General features: G+C 39.5%; 2 protein-coding genes across 3 annotated transcripts; both read left to right on the top strand.

Moving 5' to 3' along the window:
- Positions 1 to 10339: 10339 nt before the first annotated feature.
- Positions 10340 to 10865, top strand: LOC131474977 (small integral membrane protein 36-like). Its single transcript, XM_058652732.1, has one exon. It carries the CDS (start codon positions 10471 to 10473, stop codon positions 10771 to 10773), a length of 303 nt encoding a protein of 100 aa, XP_058508715.1. The 5' UTR covers positions 10340 to 10470; the 3' UTR covers positions 10774 to 10865.
- On the top strand, positions 10780 to 18263 carry mmd (monocyte to macrophage differentiation-associated). Of its 2 annotated transcripts, none has more exons than XM_058652727.1 (7): positions 10780 to 10904; positions 15468 to 15549; positions 16340 to 16500; positions 16652 to 16726; positions 16861 to 16962; positions 17814 to 17883; positions 17977 to 18263. In XM_058652727.1, exons 1-7 carry the CDS (start codon positions 10867 to 10869, stop codon positions 18178 to 18180), a joined length of 732 nt encoding a protein of 243 aa, XP_058508710.1. In that variant the 5' UTR covers positions 10780 to 10866; the 3' UTR covers positions 18181 to 18263. The 2 variants fall into 2 exon arrangements, with proteins under 2 accessions (XP_058508710.1, XP_058508712.1); XM_058652729.1 differs by lacking the exon at positions 10780 to 10904 and adding an exon at positions 13922 to 14488 and having other exon boundaries at positions 17977 to 18262.
- The last annotated feature ends 2498 nt before the right edge of the window (positions 18264 to 20761 follow it).

The following is a 20761-nucleotide window of genomic DNA, read 5'->3' as shown; positions in this document are numbered from 1 at the left end:
AATAAAGTGCGACCAACAGCTTGAATTTATTGACACAAATTCCCTCCATCACTCCAAGCTCCAGCCAACATCCACACCTTTTTTGAACTATTCTAAAATTCACAGCTTCTTCTGGTTCCTCTGACGAATGACAAGCTTTGTGAGACCAAGAGAAAAAAGAAGACGGAGCACGGAAGAAAAGCTCACACCCTGCTGTTGTACTGCTGGTCTCATCATGTATCAGGAATGATTGAGTCCATATGTGCAAGGAACAAACTCACGGGTTTGTTTAGATTTTCTCAGGAATGTCACCTCTGACGCACACGCGATGAGGAAAGAGATGGAGAAACTGCATGAGTCAGCCTCTAACTCAGCGTCCAAACTGAGGAGGAGTGACATGATACTGCGATGATGAATGAGAGGAGACCGTCAAGTGGGGAAAAGGCCAACTTTTTGGGGGTAAAAAAAAAACCCAGTTTAGTCAGAGTGGGTGATAGGATTGTAAAATTAAAAGTCCGTTGGTTCTACACTTGGGAAGAAGCAGTACTGAACAGGCTCCTCTAGTTGATGATGACGGTGTGCAGGCATTGTCCATAATATCCTGCAGTTTGTCCAGTGTCCTCAAGTCTGCCACTGTCACTGGATGTGTCCTTCTTGGATATGCTGCCCCCCCCAGCACACCACAGTGTAAAAGAGGACACTGGCAACCACAGACTGGTAAAACATCCACAGCAGTTTGCTGCAGATGTTGACAGACCGCAGTCTCCTTTGGAAGTCCAGCCTGCTTTGTGTCTTCCCATACAGGTGACTGGTGTGTGTTGTCCGATCCAGTTTATTATCCAGCCACAGCCATAAAAAGTATTTATAAGAGTCCACAGCCTCCTTGGTTCTGGACCTCCCAAAGTTAATGACCAGCTCAGTCTTAGAAGTGTTAGTGTGGCACCATGTGGCAAAGTCCCCCACCAGTCTCCGATACTCCTCCTCTCTGTCATCCCTGAAGCACCCAACTATGGCTGTGTCGTCGCCGTAGAAGTCTGAGGTGTACAGGGTAAAGAGAACAGGGACCAGCACTGTGCCCTGGGGGGCTCCAGTGTTGCTGACCACAGTGTCAGACATGGTGTTCTTCAGCCTGACGTACTGTGGCCTGCCAGGGAGGTAGTCGGAGATCCAGTCCACCAGGTAGGGGTCCACCCCATCCTGCTCAGATTTGTAATGATATAAAGTTTGCAATAAAAACTACTAAGTCCAGTTAGATGGTAGGCCGCATGACATGGATTGGGGGGCCATATGTGGCCCATGGGCCGCAAGTTTGAGGCCTTTGGTCTAATATAACTACTCTTATATTAACAAAAAAAACAAATTGTGACCATTTTTTTCATTATACCTTTTTTTAAAAAGCAGTGTATCACCTACTGACTAACGTGTGCATTTCAAGGGCATAAATAAAGCTTATATTACTTGCTAACTTTAGTTTGATGTAACTTAATTCATTTGAGAATAACCAATTGATTTCTCAACAACAATTCAAGAATCTTGATCTTCATTTCAACAACGCAACAATATTACCAGCAATGAAACTGTGCTTATGCTAAATTGATGAAATTGTTCCTTTTCATGACAAAGAATAAACTGCTGAAAATTCTATGAAAATGGGGATTACTATTTTTTTTCTCTTTAGGTTTCTCACACAAAAAAAGTTGTGCTAGCTGGTAAGACTAACATTCATTTTATCGTCATTTATGTGACTGAAAACACCAAAGGTGTGAGGTTTATGAGGCTTTTAGATGAAAAACATTGTAAAATTGGTCAGTGTGGAGGAAAGTTAAAGTCATTTGTTATTTTGACCCTCTGTCCTGCTCTTCTGAAATAATTTCTGAGAAAGCCACAGCTTTCACTCAAAGAAGTTGAGAAACAGACCCACAGGAGGATTTATTAGCCAAAGATTTGCTCCTACGAGGCAGAATTATGTCTTCAACTGGGCAGTTTCATAAATCTGCTCTGACAAAGGCAACGTTGAGCAATCGAAAACTGCGTCACTGGTCACATAAACGGCAAGTGCTGTTGTTGAGTGTGTTGTGAATGTTAAAACTTTCAGGGTAAAACATTTTCAGAGTTGAATGGAACACATCGGTGTTAGCCGGTGTTCATTAAACTAAAATTAACGAAAGTAAAACTAAAAATCTTTGCCCACTTTTGACTTTATTCTGTTGAAGACAAAAAACGAAGTACAATTAAGCAGCTAGCTATGCTAGTTAGCTAATTGTGATTCTACTTGTTTTAGAACATGCTGTACAGTATGTTTAGCTGACTAGCTATGCTAGTTAGCTAATCATGATTCTACTTGTTTTAGAACATGCCGTACAGTATGTTTAGCTGACTAGCTATGCTAGTTAGCTAATCGTGATTCTACTTGTTGTTTGTTGATTCCACTTGTTTTAGAACATGCTATACAGTATGTTTAGCTGGCTTTAAGTATTTAAATGATGCTCAGTTCCAAACATTGCTATTCATTATATATATATGTGTGTGTGTGTGTACATTTATTTGCATGTACATTTTATAAGCAGAGTAAATTTAGGGCTGTGTTTGTTAGTTATGTTAGTTAGCTAATTACTAACTGCTACTTTGTGTAATTGTTAAATTGTTTTTGGGCTGATTTAAAACACCGTTTTAAAACATGTAAGAAAAGATGACGCAGTTTTAAAAACATGTTAAAACCCCAAATAAAAGGGAAATAAATAAATTACATTTAAATAAAAAGTATTTCAATGATGCTCTTGGCATTGTCTGTTGTAGTACATTATTATCTTTTCAATACATTTCATAAAGTAGATTAAAAGTAGAGTAAAAGAAAGCCGTGATAACGCGTGAAATGCACAAACAATTGAAAGAATGGAAAATAAAATGGGATTAAGTCGTGTTTGGACAATGTTCTCAGTTGACCACACATTGTTTCAGGGAATTAAGTAAATAGGTTTGAGTGACTCCGTCAGGGAGGAAATAAGAAGGTGTGTCTGACTGACACATTGCCCGCCGAGGTCATTTAACAAACACAATGATGTCATGGGAAGTAGCTTCTTCTTCACAGCACTCGGTTTCCTTTTCATGTGAACAGTTGAGCTGAAACTTCCTCGAATTTCAAGTCACATTAACCCTGAAAAATCACTCCTTCACTCTCTCCATAGTCAGGTGTTTCTAGAGTTTCTAGATCATCACACAACAACATCCTCTTCCCAGCTCGAGTAGAGTTCCAATTTAATATCAGCCTGTTTGAGTTTCTGTATGAATATAGTACAATATAAAGTAGTACATGCACAATGGACCATGAGTAACCCATAACCAATCAATAGTGGACAACAGGGAATAATCTGTCAATGTCAGTGTCCAGATTTGACTAGGATTTGTCGTCTAATCACATTTTGTCTTCTGGATTCATGGTGATGGCTTCACGCCACCTTCAAAGAGAACCAAGAGATGTCCTAAATTCTTCATTCCTGCACTTGCCAGATGGACAGCAACATCCTTCTAGTTTTGCAGTGGTGATTTCATCGTGTGATGTCAAAGATGGAAATCTGATGCTGAGCCATAAACTGGAACCTGCGTGGCCGTATTTATCCACACCGACGCTCCCGTTAACACCTTCACTCAAGTTTAGGGGCGACTTTCGTCTTCGTTTTCCCTCCATGTGGCAGATCAAACTGCACAGCTTAAAAACTCAAAACACAAACGATGGCTTTTTTGTGAAGCAAAAGTGCAAAGTAATAAATGTAGAGTGCGTGCAACCAGCATCACTGTGGACAATATTGTTAGGTTTATATAAGGGCTGCAACTAACTATTGTTTTGATAATTTCATAATCGTACTTGTCTGGTCAGTAAAATGTTAGAAAATGTTGAAAAATGTTGGAAATGACGAAGTTCTCAAATGTCTTGTTTCGTCCACAAACCAAACTGATTCAGTTTAAATGATTTCTTTGTCATGTTGAGACAAAGAAAACAGAAAATATTCATATTTAACGTTGAAAAATCTGAAAACCTGTTTTAATTATTGAAAAAAAAAAAAACCTATTAACCAAATAGTCGAGGATCACAATAGTTGACGATTCATTCAGTAGTTTATACGCATATCTGTAGACATTTTATGACATAAATAACATTTTATTTCTCTATGAAACATAACTGTAAATGCTTTTTAATTCATTAGGGGACTGTGTTGGTTTGCTTGAATTGATTCAGGAAAACGGAGCAGATATCTATTTTTTTGCTTGTTGTCCCCGAAAATTAACCTTGGATTAGCTCATGAGCATCCCTCGATAGATAGATAGATAGATAGATAGATAGATAGATAGATACTTGAGGAGAGGAAACGCTTGATTCTGGGAGGAGCAGGTTTCCTACACCCAGAAGAAGAGACGCTGATGACTCTAACATAAACAGTCCAACACTCAGGAAGGGAAGGTCTCTCTGTGTCTCTGTCTCACACACACACACACACACACACACACACATTTGACCCGTACACAAGTCAGTTTCATCCTTAAGGGAAATTGTTTTTCCAAGTTTTTCAGTGTTTACTCTATATTAAAAAAAGAACTTTATTTGTTTATTCCTCTCTTTATTTCACCCTTTCATCACCTGCCACAATCAGTCATTGATAATATATCACAATTATCTTACGCAGTTTTCATATTTCACATTTATAATCAACATCTGTTGTTATATTTGAGCTTATTTCACTTATTTAATTGTAGAATGTGTGGTTTTGTTTTATTCACTTGTATCAGATATTTTATATAAATAAAGTCGGATCAATTGGGGGGAAAGAAAAGGCTGAAGAAAAGTTGAAAATGTCGTTCTCAGTGTGGGTTTAATCGACTTCATCAAATCCAACCAATATTATAATCAACAGTCTGTGACTAAATGAAGAGAAACAGTGAGATAAAGTTGTCTCCCAGTGACAGACGTGTAGTAAGACACAGTGTCTCTGCAGAGGACGGACGCAGCAGGGGTTTGTCTCAGCTGTCTCCTGCATGGTTGTGTAACAGCACCTCCTTTGCTGACCTCATGGAACGTCTCCGCAGTAACTCAAACAGTCTGAAGACACAAAGGAGACGGAGGATCACGTTAACCCGCCCACCCCCGTCCTCCTCGTCCCCCAACTCTCCCCCCCCTTCCCTTCTCTCCTCTCCCACCTCCCCCTGGATCTGTCCTGCACAGGCCAGTTCGAACTGAACCACATATTCTGTCCATTAGAACAACAGGAGTCTGCTCAGTGCTTTATTTTACTGTCATTATTTCATTATTACTATATTACTATTATTATTATTTATTTATTTTTTATTATTATTTTTTTTTAATAATATTTAAATTATTTTCAATTCACGTGGTTTACATTTCCTCTTGTAATCAAAGGGGTTTTGTTGGTTTTTAGTCTCTGGGTTCAGAAAATGAAGCCAATGTGTCAGTGTGCTACACTTGTATTCTCTAGAATGGCCATTAGGGGGCGACTCCACTAGTTCGAATACAAGTTTATGAGAAAATTAGTCTACATTTTCACTTGATTTGCTGCTTTCAGCTCTTCTTCAGTACAGCATGGCAGCACTTCTGTTAATCAGGCAGGAGGTACCTTTAAAATGGCCACTAGGGGGCGACTGCACTGGTTTGCATGCCAGGCTGAGTCCACACATAGTTAGGTATTTATAAAACTGAAAATACTTTAAAGATAATAATAATATAAAACAAGAAAAGTCCAACTAATTTACTACAAATTGGGAATGCTGACTCTGCATGTCCATCGATTGTTTTCCTGTTAAATGTTTTATGAGTTGGGAACGCCGAGTCAGCATATCCTGCAGCTAAGCTCCCCACACAAACACCCACTGTTAAGTGATGCCGAGCCACCAGGTGGCGATATAACAGTCACTGTAAAGCCTTTGCTGTCCAATCAGAAGAGAAATAAACAATGTGGACAAAAACAAATATGTTAAAAGTTCAGTTAGCAATTTTAGCAATGCTAACACTAGCACAAGTGTTAGCCGTCACACACTTGATTCTTGCTCCACATTTGTTTTTGGAGACGTTTGATGGAGGGAGAACAGAGCAGAGGTGGAGGTCGACATGTTTCACATGTTTCTGATGGAGAGTCAGCGCCAACGCAGCGAGACCCCGAGCTTCACGCTGGTAAAATGAACAAACAGCAGGTGTGGCCCCTCAGAGGCCCTCAGGCCCCCTGAGAGACAGAGGATGATGAACACAAAACAAGAAGCAAACTCTCAACATCCTCATCCACAAAGATCTGAAAAACATCCTGAGCCATCGCTCTGTCTCTGTCTCTGTGTCTCTCTGCTGGACTCACTGGCACCAGAGTCTGGCCTGTGGGGAAGAAGATCTATATCTCCAAGATATAAGCAGGAGAAACTCCACCCAAGAAGTCAAGTGTACACACACACACACACACACACACACACACAGAGACAAAACTCTGAGCTAATCATTCTCTGACGCCACAATACAAACATTCCCAGGACAGAATCATCCGTTTTTAGAGCTTTAAATCTGCGAAAACTGATTATTGTCCTCTTTTCTCTGTTGATTTTTGAATATAATCGTACAATCACACCTGGTATGCGATAAAATGGCCCTTTTTATTCTAACCCTAACCCTAACCCACAGACACACGACTTAATAAAGTCGTCTGTCTGTCTGTCTGTCAAAATGGCCCTTTTTATTCATACATATATAGCTGTATATAAATATATACATATATTAGGGAATGTCCATGACACAAACATAATAAAAATACACAAAAACAATAAGATTCTGATCCTTTTCTGTGTAAAATTATTGCAGTTATATTATTTCGATTGATCGATGAACAGTGTGACCCTTCTAAAAACTTTTCCAACTAATGCGTTCCATTTTTATTATTAATTATTAGGTTGCAAATGCTGAGTCAGCATGTCTAAATACATCATTCTTGTTTTACTGAATATTAGTTGGAAATGGTGAGTCAGCATATTTAACCATAGCGATCTTGTTATAGATTATTTTTAGTTAGGAATCTAAAGGTTCCTGTTGTATTTGTTCTTGGTTGGGAATGCTGAGTCAGCTTTTCCAAATACTGTTTTCCTGTTTATTGATGATTGGTTGAAAATGGTGAGTCAGCATTTCCAATGTATTAAGAGTTGGGAATGCTGAGTCAGCATGTCCGACTATTGGTTTAGTTGAAAATGGTGAGTCAGCACTTCCAACTACAGCGCTCCTGTTATACTTAATTTTAGTTGGGAATGCTGAGTCAGCATTGTCAATTATTGCTTCTCTGACTCTCTGTTTTTGCTTTTAATTTGTAGGGAATGCTGAGTCAGCATGTCCAACAATAATGTGGACACTTTAAAAGAAATTGAAATAATCATCTTTTTCTACTATAACTACCAGACCACAAAAGTTTGCAGGACGCGGATCAGTGACGACGCACAGATGGCATGGTCATCGTTTCTCATGGTCACATGACTCGGGCCTCTGATCTGCGTGGAGGAGGTCAGACGGGGCCGGGGGGGGGGGGGGGGGGCATTGGGTCAAGCCTTTTCACTCCTGACATCAGTTTCCTCCTGAACACACAGAGGGGATTACAGGCCTGAACATCAGGACCGGAGTGAGGTCACTCTGCGGTTCACAGATATAATGCTGAAAATCTGTAGCTCACTCTCTGTTACACACCAGGAGGCAGGAAGTGTGTGTGTGTGTGTGTGTGTGTGTGTGTGTGTGCAGGAGAGCTGCAGCAGATTAAAGCCTCTTTTCATCTTCCAAGAAGACTTGTTTTGACCTCAAAGTACTTGGTCGTGTCGCAAAATGGTGGACGATTATGAAGCAAACACTTTTATAGAGTTGGCAAGGGGGCGTCACCCAATCGTGACTGAGTGAATTCAGGTGGTGATTTCAGTGGATTTTGATTGGTGGTCATTTCGCAGCAGCCATTTTGTTTTTGCACAGGTGTTTCTGATGACATTCACAATGACTTTGTTCACTTAAAATAAGCCAGGACCCTGAAACTGTCAGTCAGTCAGTCATCATCTACCGCTTTATCCTCCACCAGAGGGTCGCGGGGGGTGCTGTGCCAATCTCAGCTACATCGGGCGATAGGCGGGGTACACCCTGGACAGTTCGCCAGTCCATCGCAGGGGCCACACACAGATAGAGACAAACAACCATTCACTCCCACACTCACACTCACTCACCATGGTCAATTTAGAGTGTCCAATTTACCTAATCTCCACATTGCATGTTTTTGGACTGTGGGAGGAAGCCGGAGAACCCGGAGAGAACGCACGCACACACGGGGAGAACATGCAAACTCCATGCAGAAAGGCCCTTGTTCCAACCGAGGCTCGAATTAATTCAATTTCATTTATTTTACTCCTGTAAACGACTCCATTAAATGTCAGAACTGGTTGGTTTTATTGAAAAATAAGTATTTTGTCTTGAAACTTGCGGGCAGAATAAGAAAACACAATCACAATGTGCAAAAAGCACGTTAAAAATACACAGAAAAAAGTATTAAAATGAGTTTTTATACATTTTGATTTTATTGGTTTATTTGATAAGAGACAGCATGTGTTCACAAGATCTCCAAAAACACAGAAATAAACAATTAAACAACACATTGTAGAAAGAGGTTTACATTTCCTAAAAATTTTAATTGTTAACGTTTCTGCTTCAATTTACCTGAAGCTGTTTATAATAAAACTCTGTATTTTTTTCATGTTTTGAATATCATTATGAGATTAGAGTGTTTATATGGATCTTAATCTCCCTGCTTACTCTTTTGGAAGTGTTAGTCTGGGTTAAAGTTCAGCCTCAGGCTTTGCTCTCCATCATTGCTAACTGCTGCCCTCTGCTGTTCATCACTCACTATAACACATGCAATGTTTTTTGTTGGTTTGTTTTGTTTAACCCTCCCTGTATCACCACACATCAACTATAACACAAGAAGATTCCAAGATTCCAGTGTACAGAGGAAAAACGTCGCTGTAATCCGCTTGGATAGTTTGTCCAACAAAAAACTAAAAAATCTACACCAGATTTGAGACAGACTTGTACTTAAAACAGTTGTATTCAACTTTTGATTCAAATCTTTGTCAAATAAGTTTAGAGACACATCCATTCTCTCTGTGTTTAGATCTTGTTTCACCCGGTGATTTACGTACAGACAGACGCGAGACGACTGCAAACCGCGAAGAAAATGTTTCAAACGTTCAGCAGTTCACACTCAATATGTTTACATGCACAATCAAGCTAATGTCATAGTCTGACTATGACAGGGAATTGGAAAACTGGCTCTTGTTGTTGTTGTGTTGTCCAAAGAAAGACGCTGGCGTCTGACTAAGCGTATACTGTACATGGAAGAGTAATCGAATCACATTATCCAGGTACGTTAGTCTGACTAAGACTAGCTCGATTTTAGCCAGACTATTGTGTCTACATGACATTAAGAAAACCAATTTTTTAAATTATTTAAGTTTGACTAAAATAGGACTTCAGACTGTTTCTGTGCCCGAAGACCAAACAGGGACAGAATAATAACCTCAACAACAGTTTTGTGGTTCCCTGATGCTGGAACTAGCTTTGTAACATGGTCAGAACTGCGAAGTCTCTTCTCTTTTTCAAGAAACTCTTAAATTATCATCTCTTTCAAGAACATTTTCTCATAACGCCAGCACTAATTTGCTAACCCTGAGCTGTCTTTAGCACGCTTAAACGTCTACATTTCACTTCTTGAATTTACGTAGCTCTTATTTTTTCTTTTCTCACCAATGTTTTGGTCTTAATGAGTAATGTACATTATTAATGTAATGTGTAACAACAAAAATCAACAAAAGTTGCTCTCTGCAGCTTTGAAAAAGAAAATGTCCTGTGTTAGCAAGTCACGATAGCGCTTTTGTCCCTGCTCTGTGGCCTCAATTTAGCCAGATGGCTTCCCCCGTCAATCCCCACTCACAATCAAGATTAGGATTACACTACACATACACACACTAACACACACACACACACAGAGAGACATGCACTTAAATACGTCGAAACACACAGTAATTAATGTTCACAGATGACATAACGCAGAGTTTGTCAGTGTTTGCCGAGTTACAGCCGAAGCTTAAGTTATTAAAGCGATCCGCTGGTCGCAGAAATTCAAGGCTGGAGGGAGTAGCACGGATTAAAGTATTTTTACCTCAAAGTCGTGTATCCACGGCGCTTCTCTGAAACGGAGAGGAGGGAGACGGGGGTGAGCAAGAGAGAATGAAGGGAGGGAGGGAGGGGAGGACAGTAGAAGAGTAAAGAGTGACAGATTGAAGAGGATAGAGAAGGAGAAAAGCCTCCTGTCACCCAGGCTTGTTTAACGTTCCTCTGTCGGTCTTTGATACCTTCTCCCAGGCTTCGCTCCCTCTAACGGTGCGTGTTCTCTCTAAGGCCTTCAGGCCTCACAGCATGAAGCAGGAACCATGGGCTTTCTGGAAAACTACCAGGAGATCGACCCCGTCACTTTGAACCTTTGCATCCTCATCGCCAGCTACGTTATCTTGCTCCTGGTCTTCCTGATATCCTGTATCATGTATGACTGCCGGGGCAAAGATCCTACCAAGGAGTACGCCCCGGACCCGCAGCCAACCCAGTCTCCCATCAGGCTGGTGGTGATGCAGAGCTCTCCAGCCTCGGTGGGACGGTGGGACACGACCAACATGATCACGACGTACCACGAGCCTACGCACTCGGACTTTAGGGAGAAGAAGAGCACGATGGTCTGAGGGACACTCAGAGGACTCACCTTTGTACATAATTGACTTCTTTTTTTTTGTTTTATACATACATTTTCTTTTTACACTTTCTTGCTTGGAAAAATGCTTGTATTTGACCTGCGCAGGACCAGGTTTGGACGGTAAGTGTGTAAGTGTCTTTATGTGGTTTGTGTGCTCCTGAAATCCCTCTTGATCTCAAGGGTTTCAAGCCAAAGCCTGCAGTCTGCTCTGGAGAGGAAATGTCACAACTGATAAAGCACAGGGAGTAAAGAGGGCATTTCTGTTGAGTGGTGGTTTAGGGTTTAAGGGTAGAGTTCGGAGACAGATGCAGAGGACTGGAAACGGAGGACAAATTCTGCGTACTTAAGCTTTTATATAAACAAATCAGTGCCCTAGTTTCACGTGTTGTTGTCTTTGGACTTTGCTCTTCTGCCACAAATTATCTCTATCAAATCAAAGTTTACTGCTCCAGATCTGCAGCCACAAGTATCAAAGATTAGTGGTCAACTTTTGATTGAAGTCCCTGATGCTGGAACTAGCTTTGTAATTTGATCAGAAGAGCAAAGTCTCTTCTTTTTTTCAAGAAACTCTTGAATTTTCATCTCTTGCAAGAGCATTTTCTCTCTAAAAATCTCTAACTAGTCAACTGTAACTGGTCTTGAGCACTCTTAACTTTGACACTTCACTTCTTGAAAGTCTTACATAAAATTGTAATGCAGGTTCCTCGTCTGCCACATCTCCATTCTTCTGTCTTTACTCAGGGATGACGTTTGCTCAAAGCTGACCGTGAGACAGATTGTATGTTGACAATCAGTTATACCTTAAAGGTATAATTTCAGACCAAAACAGATGCAAACGTGATGAAACATACGGTAACTTTTTGGGGGTCCATGTTGAGAAGGTCGAGTTAGCTTAAGCCAGCCCCACACTCACAGATTTTGGTCCCGATCAGGCCCTTCCGACAATCGTGGGTGTTTTCCGATTTGAGGCTGGTTTGAACATTTTACCTGACCAAAAATATCCTGGAGTGTGAGGGATTAACAGACGAGATTTAAATGTCATATGAGCTCAAAATCGCAAGTATTAAACATGTTTGCGACTTGAACAGAGATTGGGGGCGTGAGCAGAACTCAACAACAAAAGATCGTTTACAAAGTTTGTTGTGTCTGCCACATCTCTATTTGTCTGTCTTTATTCAGGGAGGACGCTAACTCTTCGATCAATTTTATTTTATGCAACACAGTATGAGGTTCAAATCCGCCCTTGTATCAGATTGTATGTTGACGATAATCAAATTTACCTTTAAGATATCATGTCAGACCAAAACAAGTGCAATCGTGACGAGATTGTACTGTACTGGAACTTTTTGGGGTATACGCGATGAGAATGTTGAGTTAGCTTAGCAGAGGCTAATCAAACACTCACAGACTCACAGGTCCCACAATGCTTGTCCATTTATTTAAAATTTAAGCTACACAACTTTAAAAGGCCTGGGTGTACAGCTGCTACTTTACCATACATGAACAAAATAGATACAACACGTAGCCTTGATTATTGACAATATGTTAAAATATTTAAGGAGAGAAGTTTCCTGGTGCTAAACAGTGTTTTGTTCCAAGGAAATCGATCCCCACAGAAGTGCGACTTGTCCGTGACACTGAGGTGTAAAGTGAGCGCAGGGAGGCGACTGCGCTTCGGTGAACACATTAATCCTCAGCCATGTCTCACTGTGGTGCACGCTACAGGCTCAGCCTGTCATCTGCTCAGCTTCATTATACTGACAGTGAAGAAACACAAAAATAAAAGAATACACTCTTTACTTTGACAATCAATAAATAAAATTCCAACTTTATTTGTAATAATAAATAAGACATAAAAGATCAGACGAGGCAATAAAATATATATGAAAATACAAATAAATTAAATAAAAAGACATTAAGTAAGGGTAAAAATAACAATCATACAATAAAAAAAACCAATAAAATCTAATAAAATTAATGAAAAATACCTTCAATATGGGTAAAAATAACAGTCATACAATAAAAAAAACAAATACAATAAATTAAAATACCTTAAATATGGGTTGTACATAAATAAATACCATTCATACAGTGTAAAAAAAAAACAAGTAAAATAAAGTAAAATAACTAATAATATCAACAACTTAAGTGTCAAAGGAGAAGATGTGGGACTCAATCATGTAGGATTATAATCTCTAGTAATATGATTTTTTTTTAACTCATTACTATGAGGATATTTTTGATTAATTATAATTTGATTAGTTTGACTAATGACTAAGAAAAACATGTTTCTTTGATTTTTCAGCTTCTTAAATTTGAATATTTTCTGGTTTATTTGCTTCAAATAAGAAATAAATCATTAAAACATGAAAATGACATTTTATGGCTCATGGAGGTAAAAAACTATTGAGGCAAGAGTAAAACCAATTACAAAGCTGTTTAGCACTGTGTCACATGTTCACATAAAGCCTCTTCTAATCTAAGGTGAGGTTTTCCCACCTTTACTTTACTCCATTACTCTATTACTGTTACACAGCAGTAATGTTGCTCCAGAACACATATTTATATTTATCCGTGGATGCTTTTGCACGTGCATGTGTTTTTTTTTGTCAGATTGAGATTAAATAATTCCGTTCTGCTTGTCTCAAAGTGTAGCAGTTACGTCAGAGGTAACGCTCAGGTTGAAACCAGGCCAGCAGGTTTTCTTTTGACCTTTTCAACATCAGTGACTCAGCAACATCTTTTATTTCATTTGCTTTCTTTTATTTATTCATTTATTTGTGAAGCCTGGCCAATACATGCTCCAAGTACAAATAAAACAGGGTCATTATAGAATATAAGTGACGCCTAATTCACAAACTTCAGCTTCCAGAGTTTACATAGAGGCATGAGTCAGTTTAAGCCCGAGATGCAGCTACTGCACGAGTACGTATATATATATATATATATATATATATATATATACATATATATATTTATTTTTTCTGTAAAAAGTGGTAGATATAACACTTTTTGTTTGTTTTTATATTATAAAAATATATATATTATTTTATTAAATCAAATCAATAACATCACAAAGATACAATAAGAATCTTTAGTTATGGATAAATTGGTAAATACAAAAACATTGACTCCGCCCCTCTGATATGATTGGCCGGCATGCCGGTTCTCTTTGCCGCTGATTGGCTGAATGTACTGTCGGTCAACATCTCATGACAGTTTTTGGGCGGGGCGTTCACGCAGACTCGAGTGGAGCAGCAGCGGCTCCGCGTGCAGCGACGCCGGCTCGTCATTACCCGACTGTAGTGTGTGCTTTGCGGGGGTCATTCCAGGCTGCGCCACCCCCCACCCCCCTCTCTTCCCGGTGCTCATGGATACCTGTAGCTTAAAGCAGCGGCAGTGAGTGAGTGAGTGAGTGGGTTCTGAAACAGAAATGGTTCTAAGAAAAAGGCTAAAATGGAGGCTGTGTAGAAGAAGTGGGACCGAGTGTGCGTTTGTGCCTTAAATGAAAGTTAGCTCGTGAGCGTGATCGTAGCTAGCTGATGCTAGGCCTTCCGTTTCCCTCGCTTTGTCAGAGCAGGTTGTTCTTGTTTTATTTTTGGAATAGTTTTTACTAAAGCCGAACTTTGTGGCTCCTTTGTTCGCTGCTTTTCTCCCCGTGGTTCACTGAGCAGTGAAATGAAGAGAGTGAACAGCTTTCAGAGGTGAGTGACATCCGATCATTTGCCTCTTAATCCCACGTATGACACTTTTTTTAATATAGATATTAATTCACTGTATTAATGCAAAAATGTCTGCAGCCATGTGTTGCATAGTTAACCCCACTTTTCAAGTAAGTTATTATCTTGTTATTCACATACAGACACTAAAAGGAAACCAACATCAAATAATGATTAAATAGTATAAACAACATATACTGGACAATATACAATTTATTAACTTGTTTTTGTTGTTCCTCAATCACACAAATCTATGAAATTACCTTTAACTCGACATCTTTCAACATTTCCTGACACTTTATGGACCAAACGATTACTCGATAGAAAATAATCAACCTAATTCAGGGATAGTTCACTTATTCATAATAAGGGTACCTCACGATATGATACAACTAGAGCTGAAAAAATTACTCGATTATTAATAGATTACTAAATTAATCGTCAACTATTTTGATAATCGATTAATCGGTTTGAACATTTTTTCATGATTAAAACGAGATTTGATCGTTTCAGCTTCTTAAATGTGAATATTTTCTTCGTTTCTTTGCTCCATATAACAAAGAAATCATTAAAACTCAATCATTTGTTAAGACCTTCGAGAACATCATCATTTCCAGGTTTGACAAACATTTTTTAACATTGTTTGCTGTTACTCAATTATGAAAATAATCCGTAGTTGCAGCTTTAGATACAACAGTTCTTTGAACTGAATTAAACAAAATGTTAACGTGAAAAGTTAAAGTGCAGGATTCCTCCATTTATTCACGACATACAGTATTGAAAGGTCAAAGTGTTATGTATTGAACGTGGATGGAGCATCTCTTTAACGTAGCCTTCTCCACCGTCATCCCGCTGTAAAATCCCTCTTTCTTCAGCCAGGTCACTTCCGCCCGTCATTCATTTGAGCAGCGCCACCGCGAGGAGACGTATAGTAGTGACATGTTTTGTTTTTGTTGTGTTTCAGGTTCATGAACAGACGGGCCTCTGCTAACTGCCGCTACCAGCCCACCTGCTACGAGCATGCTGCAAACTGCTACACCCATGCTGTGAGTGTCACACAAGGCGCTTTTCTAGCACTGCTTGGCTCGGCTCGGCAAAGTTTGCCGAGTGTGTTTTCTTGTCGGTACCTTAGCTGGCCGGTCGTGGTCGACCGCTGACTCGCGAAGCTTTTCATATTCTACACGTTTAGCTATTAAATCTAACGACAATCTACTGTAGCCGTTTGTTCACTTATGTTTAACTTCAGCCATACACACAGCTGCGTAAGCTTGTTGTTGTGAATATGTGGCCTCTCAAAAGGAGTGCTGTGATTGGTTCTTGCAAAAGTGATTTTGGCATACTCGATATTGTGATTTCACACATCGTAAAACAACAATTAAGATACCGTCGTAGACGCTATATATATCGCACACTCCTAGAATCAGTTGTCTCCATCTGACACTCACTGAACTGAAATACCACTGAACGTGGTCGTGATTCGGCTCACGATCGCATGCTTTCATCAGTGCTGTTGCTAAATACATCAGACTCCTCTGATATTGACATTTTAGACATGTTGGAGATTAACATATGTTGTCAGGATTTTTAAGTCGTTTTTAACTGATCTACAGTTCAGCTTTGTTCGCTTTGATTCTTGTGTCGGACGTCGTGCTCATGACTCTTCAGTGACGACACTCTCTGACCAATCAGTGGCTGAAGTAAAAAAAAAAAAACGAGTCGAGTCGTGCTTGAACATGTATGTACTGAAACGTGAACTTTGGGAAGCTCTGTGTGTGTGTGTGTGTGTGTGTGTGTGTGTCAAGTATCTGCTGCTGACTCTGATCTTCGTCCCCACAGCTCCTCATCGTGCCGGCCTTCGTGGGCATGGCCTCGCTGTACCGTCTGTCTGACAACAGCTGGGAGAGGATCACGGCCTGGGTGTACGGGATGGGCCTCTGTGCACTGTTCCTGGTCTCCACTGTGTTTCACATCATCACCTGGAAGAAGAGCCACATGAGGTGAGGAGAAGCAGAACAAGGGATAGCTTATGGGAATTAACGGGAATAAAGTGGAAGTTTTCCAAATCTTCAATCTAGTTGGTAAATAATATATCGTAGGGTAGTTTTAAGACTTACTGCAGGGCTATTAATATTTGTCCCCCTGTTTCAGGTCGATGGAGCAGTGTTTCCACATGTGTGACAGAGTAGTCATCTATTTCTTCATCGCTGCCTCTTACACACCTTGGTGAGTGTCTTTGTCTTTTGTTGTTGGTTTTTTTTGTCTCATCTCTTCCTGTATACGGTGGTTGTGTAACCTCGGCTGTGTGTGTGTCTGTGTGTGTGTGTGTGTGTGTGCGTGTGTGTGTTGTCTCTCCACAGGTTAAACCTGCGTGAACTGGGACCTCTGGCGGCGCACATGCGCTGGTTCGTGTGGCTCATGGCCGCGGCTGGAACCGTCTACGTCTTCAACTACCATGAGAAGTGAGTTTGCGTCGACACAAGTTGTTTTATGGAAAATATCCATGAGGAATTGGGAATTTTTGGAGTGGATAACTCAGATGTGAATTAGGACGCAGCCTCACATCGAGCACAGTAGAGCTGCAACTAACGATTATTTTCATTATCGATTAGTCTGTCGATTATTTTCTCGATTAATCGATTAATCGTTTGGTGTTCAGATTATCAGAAAACCTTAAAAAATGTGGATCGGTGTTCGTCAAACCTAGAAAAGATGTTCTCAAATGTCTTGTTTTGTCCACAAACCAAAATGATTCACTTTTATTGATTTCTTTGTTATCCAGAGCAAAGAAATGAAGAAAATGTTCACATTTAAGAAGCTTAAAAAAAATCGGAAATCTTGTTTTAATCATGAAAAAAGCTTCAAACCGATTATTCAATTATCAAAATAGTTGTTGATTAATTTAATCATCGATTAATTGTTTCAGCTCTAGAGTGCAATGTGAACAAATAAATAAATTATGAAAAAACAATTTTTACACTGATTTACAGCGCGATGACAACGCGAGTTCCTACCGGCTTGTGGTGAATTTGTCAGAAACGTCCACCATGACGAAGAATAAAAGTCGCAATTCCGCTGACGTGAATGCTGCGTCTGGTGTGCAAAAGGCCTTGTAAAGTGTAAATGATAAGAATCACCTTCACCTTTTTCTGATTTTATGAAATGTGGACAGCCATATGTATATCTTAAGCGTATGTATATCTTAAGTTTAATTTCCATGGTTTTTAATGATGTGACTATTCATATTTTATGATAATAACATTTGCATCACTCATGTGATGTTTGTTTTTCCTCCCTCTAAAAAAAAAAAAAGGTATAAAGTGGTTGAGCTTGCCTTCTACTTGGCGATGGGCTTTTTCCCGGCGTCGGTTGTGACGTCAATGGTAATTTTCACTTTCAGTTTTATTTACACGCTCTGAATGCTCACCTGCTACTTTGTCCCACAGCTTTAAAACAAGGTTTTCTTTATTCTGCAGAGCAACACCGACGGGCTTCAGGAGCTGGCCTGCGGCGGACTCATCTACTGCCTCGGCGTGTTCTTCTTCAAGTGTGACGGTGTCATCCCCTTCGCTCACGCCATCTGGCACGTTTTCGTGGCGCTCGCTGCCGCCGTGCACTACTACGCCATCTGGAAATACCTCTACAAGGCTCCCAGCGCCGACGCCCTCCTCGGCTCGTGACTGCGCCCGACTGCCCACTGAAGCTGCGGCGGCAGCTCAAACGTTTACGGAATTTTTTTATATATATATATATATATATATACATATATATGCATATATATATATATATATATATATATATATATATATATACATACATATATATATATGCATATATATATATATATATATATATATATATATATATATATATATACATATATATGAAAATATTTTGAATTGTTTACCGTTTTCTAACGCGGGGAACAGAAGCTGTTTTTGTAAAACTACTTTTTACTCAGTAAAGTGTTCGCCTCGGCACGTTCGTGAGTACTTGAGATATTTTGGTGACGTTTTTTTTTTCTTATCGCTAGAAGAGTCGGAGAGTCACATTCCACATCTGTGTAAGGCTGGGTATCGCGACTGAGGCCCGATTTGAGTGATAGATCCCTTAAACCTGCTGCAACATTTAAAACAATTATTATGTCAAAAAACTATCGCAAAAAATTTCATGTTCTGTACATTTCAAATGTACAGAACAGTCTAAAGAGGCAACTCAAACCAAAATATTCAGCCTTGACAACAGTCATGTTAACGTTGTTTTTGCGGCGACTCAAACTAAACTCACTCAAGTCGGGACGTGGAATTATTCGTGGTTCTGCGACACAGGCGGCAAATTAATAATTATATATATATATATAAAAACTAAAAAACAAACAAACTGTAAACTTCTACCATTTCAGCTGCTGATTCCCGAGACACGAGGTGCTAAAACGTCGTCATTTCACCGCGGCGGAGTCGAGTCACAGAACTCCTCCTCCTCCGATCGTACCTTAATGTTAATGAGTTAATGTTGCGATATTTTAGCCAATACCTTATTCTGCGAAATACACTGCCTAGCCAACAACGAAAGTCACACACTCGGAATATTTGTTGGCTCGCCTTCAGCACGCGTTTGTATCGTTATTTAATTTTTCCCTTTTTTTCCACCGCAAAGATCGTGTATGTTGTGATGGAAGTGGGTGGACCGCTTGTGTTATTAAAGGCCCAGTGTGTAAGAAGTAGTGACATCTAGTGCGTCGGGGATCTACGGTGGCCGTAAAGCAAGGCCCTCACTTAGCATAAAGTGAAAGTTTGTGAAACTGGCAGTAACAGTAATTTGCACACGCGTCAACTTACCGTGAGGGGGTTGAGGGTTTTTCATGATTTAAAAACAAGTTTCATCAGAATTTTCAGCTTCTTAAATGTGAATATTTTCTGGTTTCTTTGCTCCACATTAAGAAATCACTAATGCTGAGTTATTTTCTGTTTTGAGGTCGTCAGAGTTGCAGCCCTAAAGGCTACAAACGCCAACATTTCTGCCAATAAAAACCCTCCTAAATGCACACTGGACCTTTTAAACATAAAGGAGTTGTAATCTTGTTCCAAGTGCTTTTTCTGACCTTTTCCCTCCTCAAACATGATCTTTAATCACGTTTAGTCGTTTGTTTTGTGATAAATGCAGATCATTTGGAATAAGTCTCTTGTCGCCAGGGAAAATTCGTTCACCGCGGCAGTAATTATCCAACGGAGCGTTTTTTTAAAAAAACATTTGCTTCATTTAAATCCAGGTGGTGATTTAACAGTTTTCACACAGGAAGCTACAGGTGTTTTGCCAAAGTAAAAATAAAAGGAAAAGTAATGAACGCGCGTGAAAAGAGGCAACTCTGGACACTTTTTAGGCACCAGAATAGTATTTACATTCCTGTCCTTTCATGGAGAACAAGCAGTCGGAGTCAGAGGTCGTTTCTTCTTTCAGGAAACAATATATTATTTTTTTATTACTATTTTTCTGACTTTTACTTCTGATTCAGACTTCGTTCTGAGTCCATGTGCAGTTTTCAGGGAAACGACATTTAATGTGAGAAGAGAAGGCGATTCCTCGACATTTCAGGAAAGCGCAGTGGCGACACCTTGTGGCAGACATTTGTCACGGAGAGAGAAATGATGATGATGAGGAAACTGTTTAACACTGTGTGTGTGTGTGTGTGTGTGCGTGCGCGCGCACAGACTCTACTGTACTGTAGTCTTGTATCAACATTTCCACTCGTGTTTTCTCATTTTGTTTTTTGCGACGCCAAACGACTGCAAACTTTTTTCTAACTGTCGTCAACGTCTTTAACCACTGTGGTGTGTGTGTGTGTGTTTGTTTTGTAATGTTTGTATTTTCTGTTTGTCACATGTTTTATGATCCAGGCGCCTTTTTGCAGACGGAAAGAAAAAAATGTATAAATGAATGAATGAATAAATAAAACATTTAAGCTCATTATGGTCATTTCGATTGACTTTTACAAAGGTGCTGAATGAACGTCAACTTTTTATGTGACAATAAAAAATGGTGTAATGTCGTTTTATGAATGGTTTCTGTTTTATTTTAATTTTACACAGCGTTTTGAGCAGATTTATTGACAATTTAAAATCCTGGTTTGCAATATTTTTGGATTGTAATCTAATTTTATACATATCTATATACATATATGAAAATAACTAGTTAATTTTTAGTTCATAATTTCAAGGATTACCAAAGATTTGTTGACAATTTCAAATTTAAAAAAATCAGTTT

Source organism: Solea solea, chromosome 16, assembly GCF_958295425.1.
Source record: "Solea solea chromosome 16, fSolSol10.1, whole genome shotgun sequence".
In the NCBI taxonomy this organism is placed as follows: domain Eukaryota; kingdom Metazoa; phylum Chordata; class Actinopteri; order Pleuronectiformes; family Soleidae; genus Solea; species Solea solea.
This window is presented reverse-complemented; position numbering and strand designations above follow the sequence as displayed.

Bases quoted from the DNA above. Each gene is read 5' to 3' on its own strand.
- LOC131474977 (XM_058652732.1), top strand. From the start codon at position 10,471: ATGGGCTTTCTGGAAAACTACCAGGAGATCGACCCCGTCACTTTGAAC.
- mmd (XM_058652727.1), top strand. From the start codon at position 10,867: ATGCTTGTATTTGACCTGCGCAGGACCAGGTTTGGACG. The intron at 16,501-16,651 runs GTGAGGAGAAGC...CCCCTGTTTCAG, and splicing joins TGGAAGAAGAGCCACATGAG to GTCGATGGAGCAGTGTTTCC. The intron at 16,963-17,813 runs GTGAGTTTGCGT...AAAAAAAAAAAG, and splicing joins GTCTTCAACTACCATGAGAA to GTATAAAGTGGTTGAGCTTG.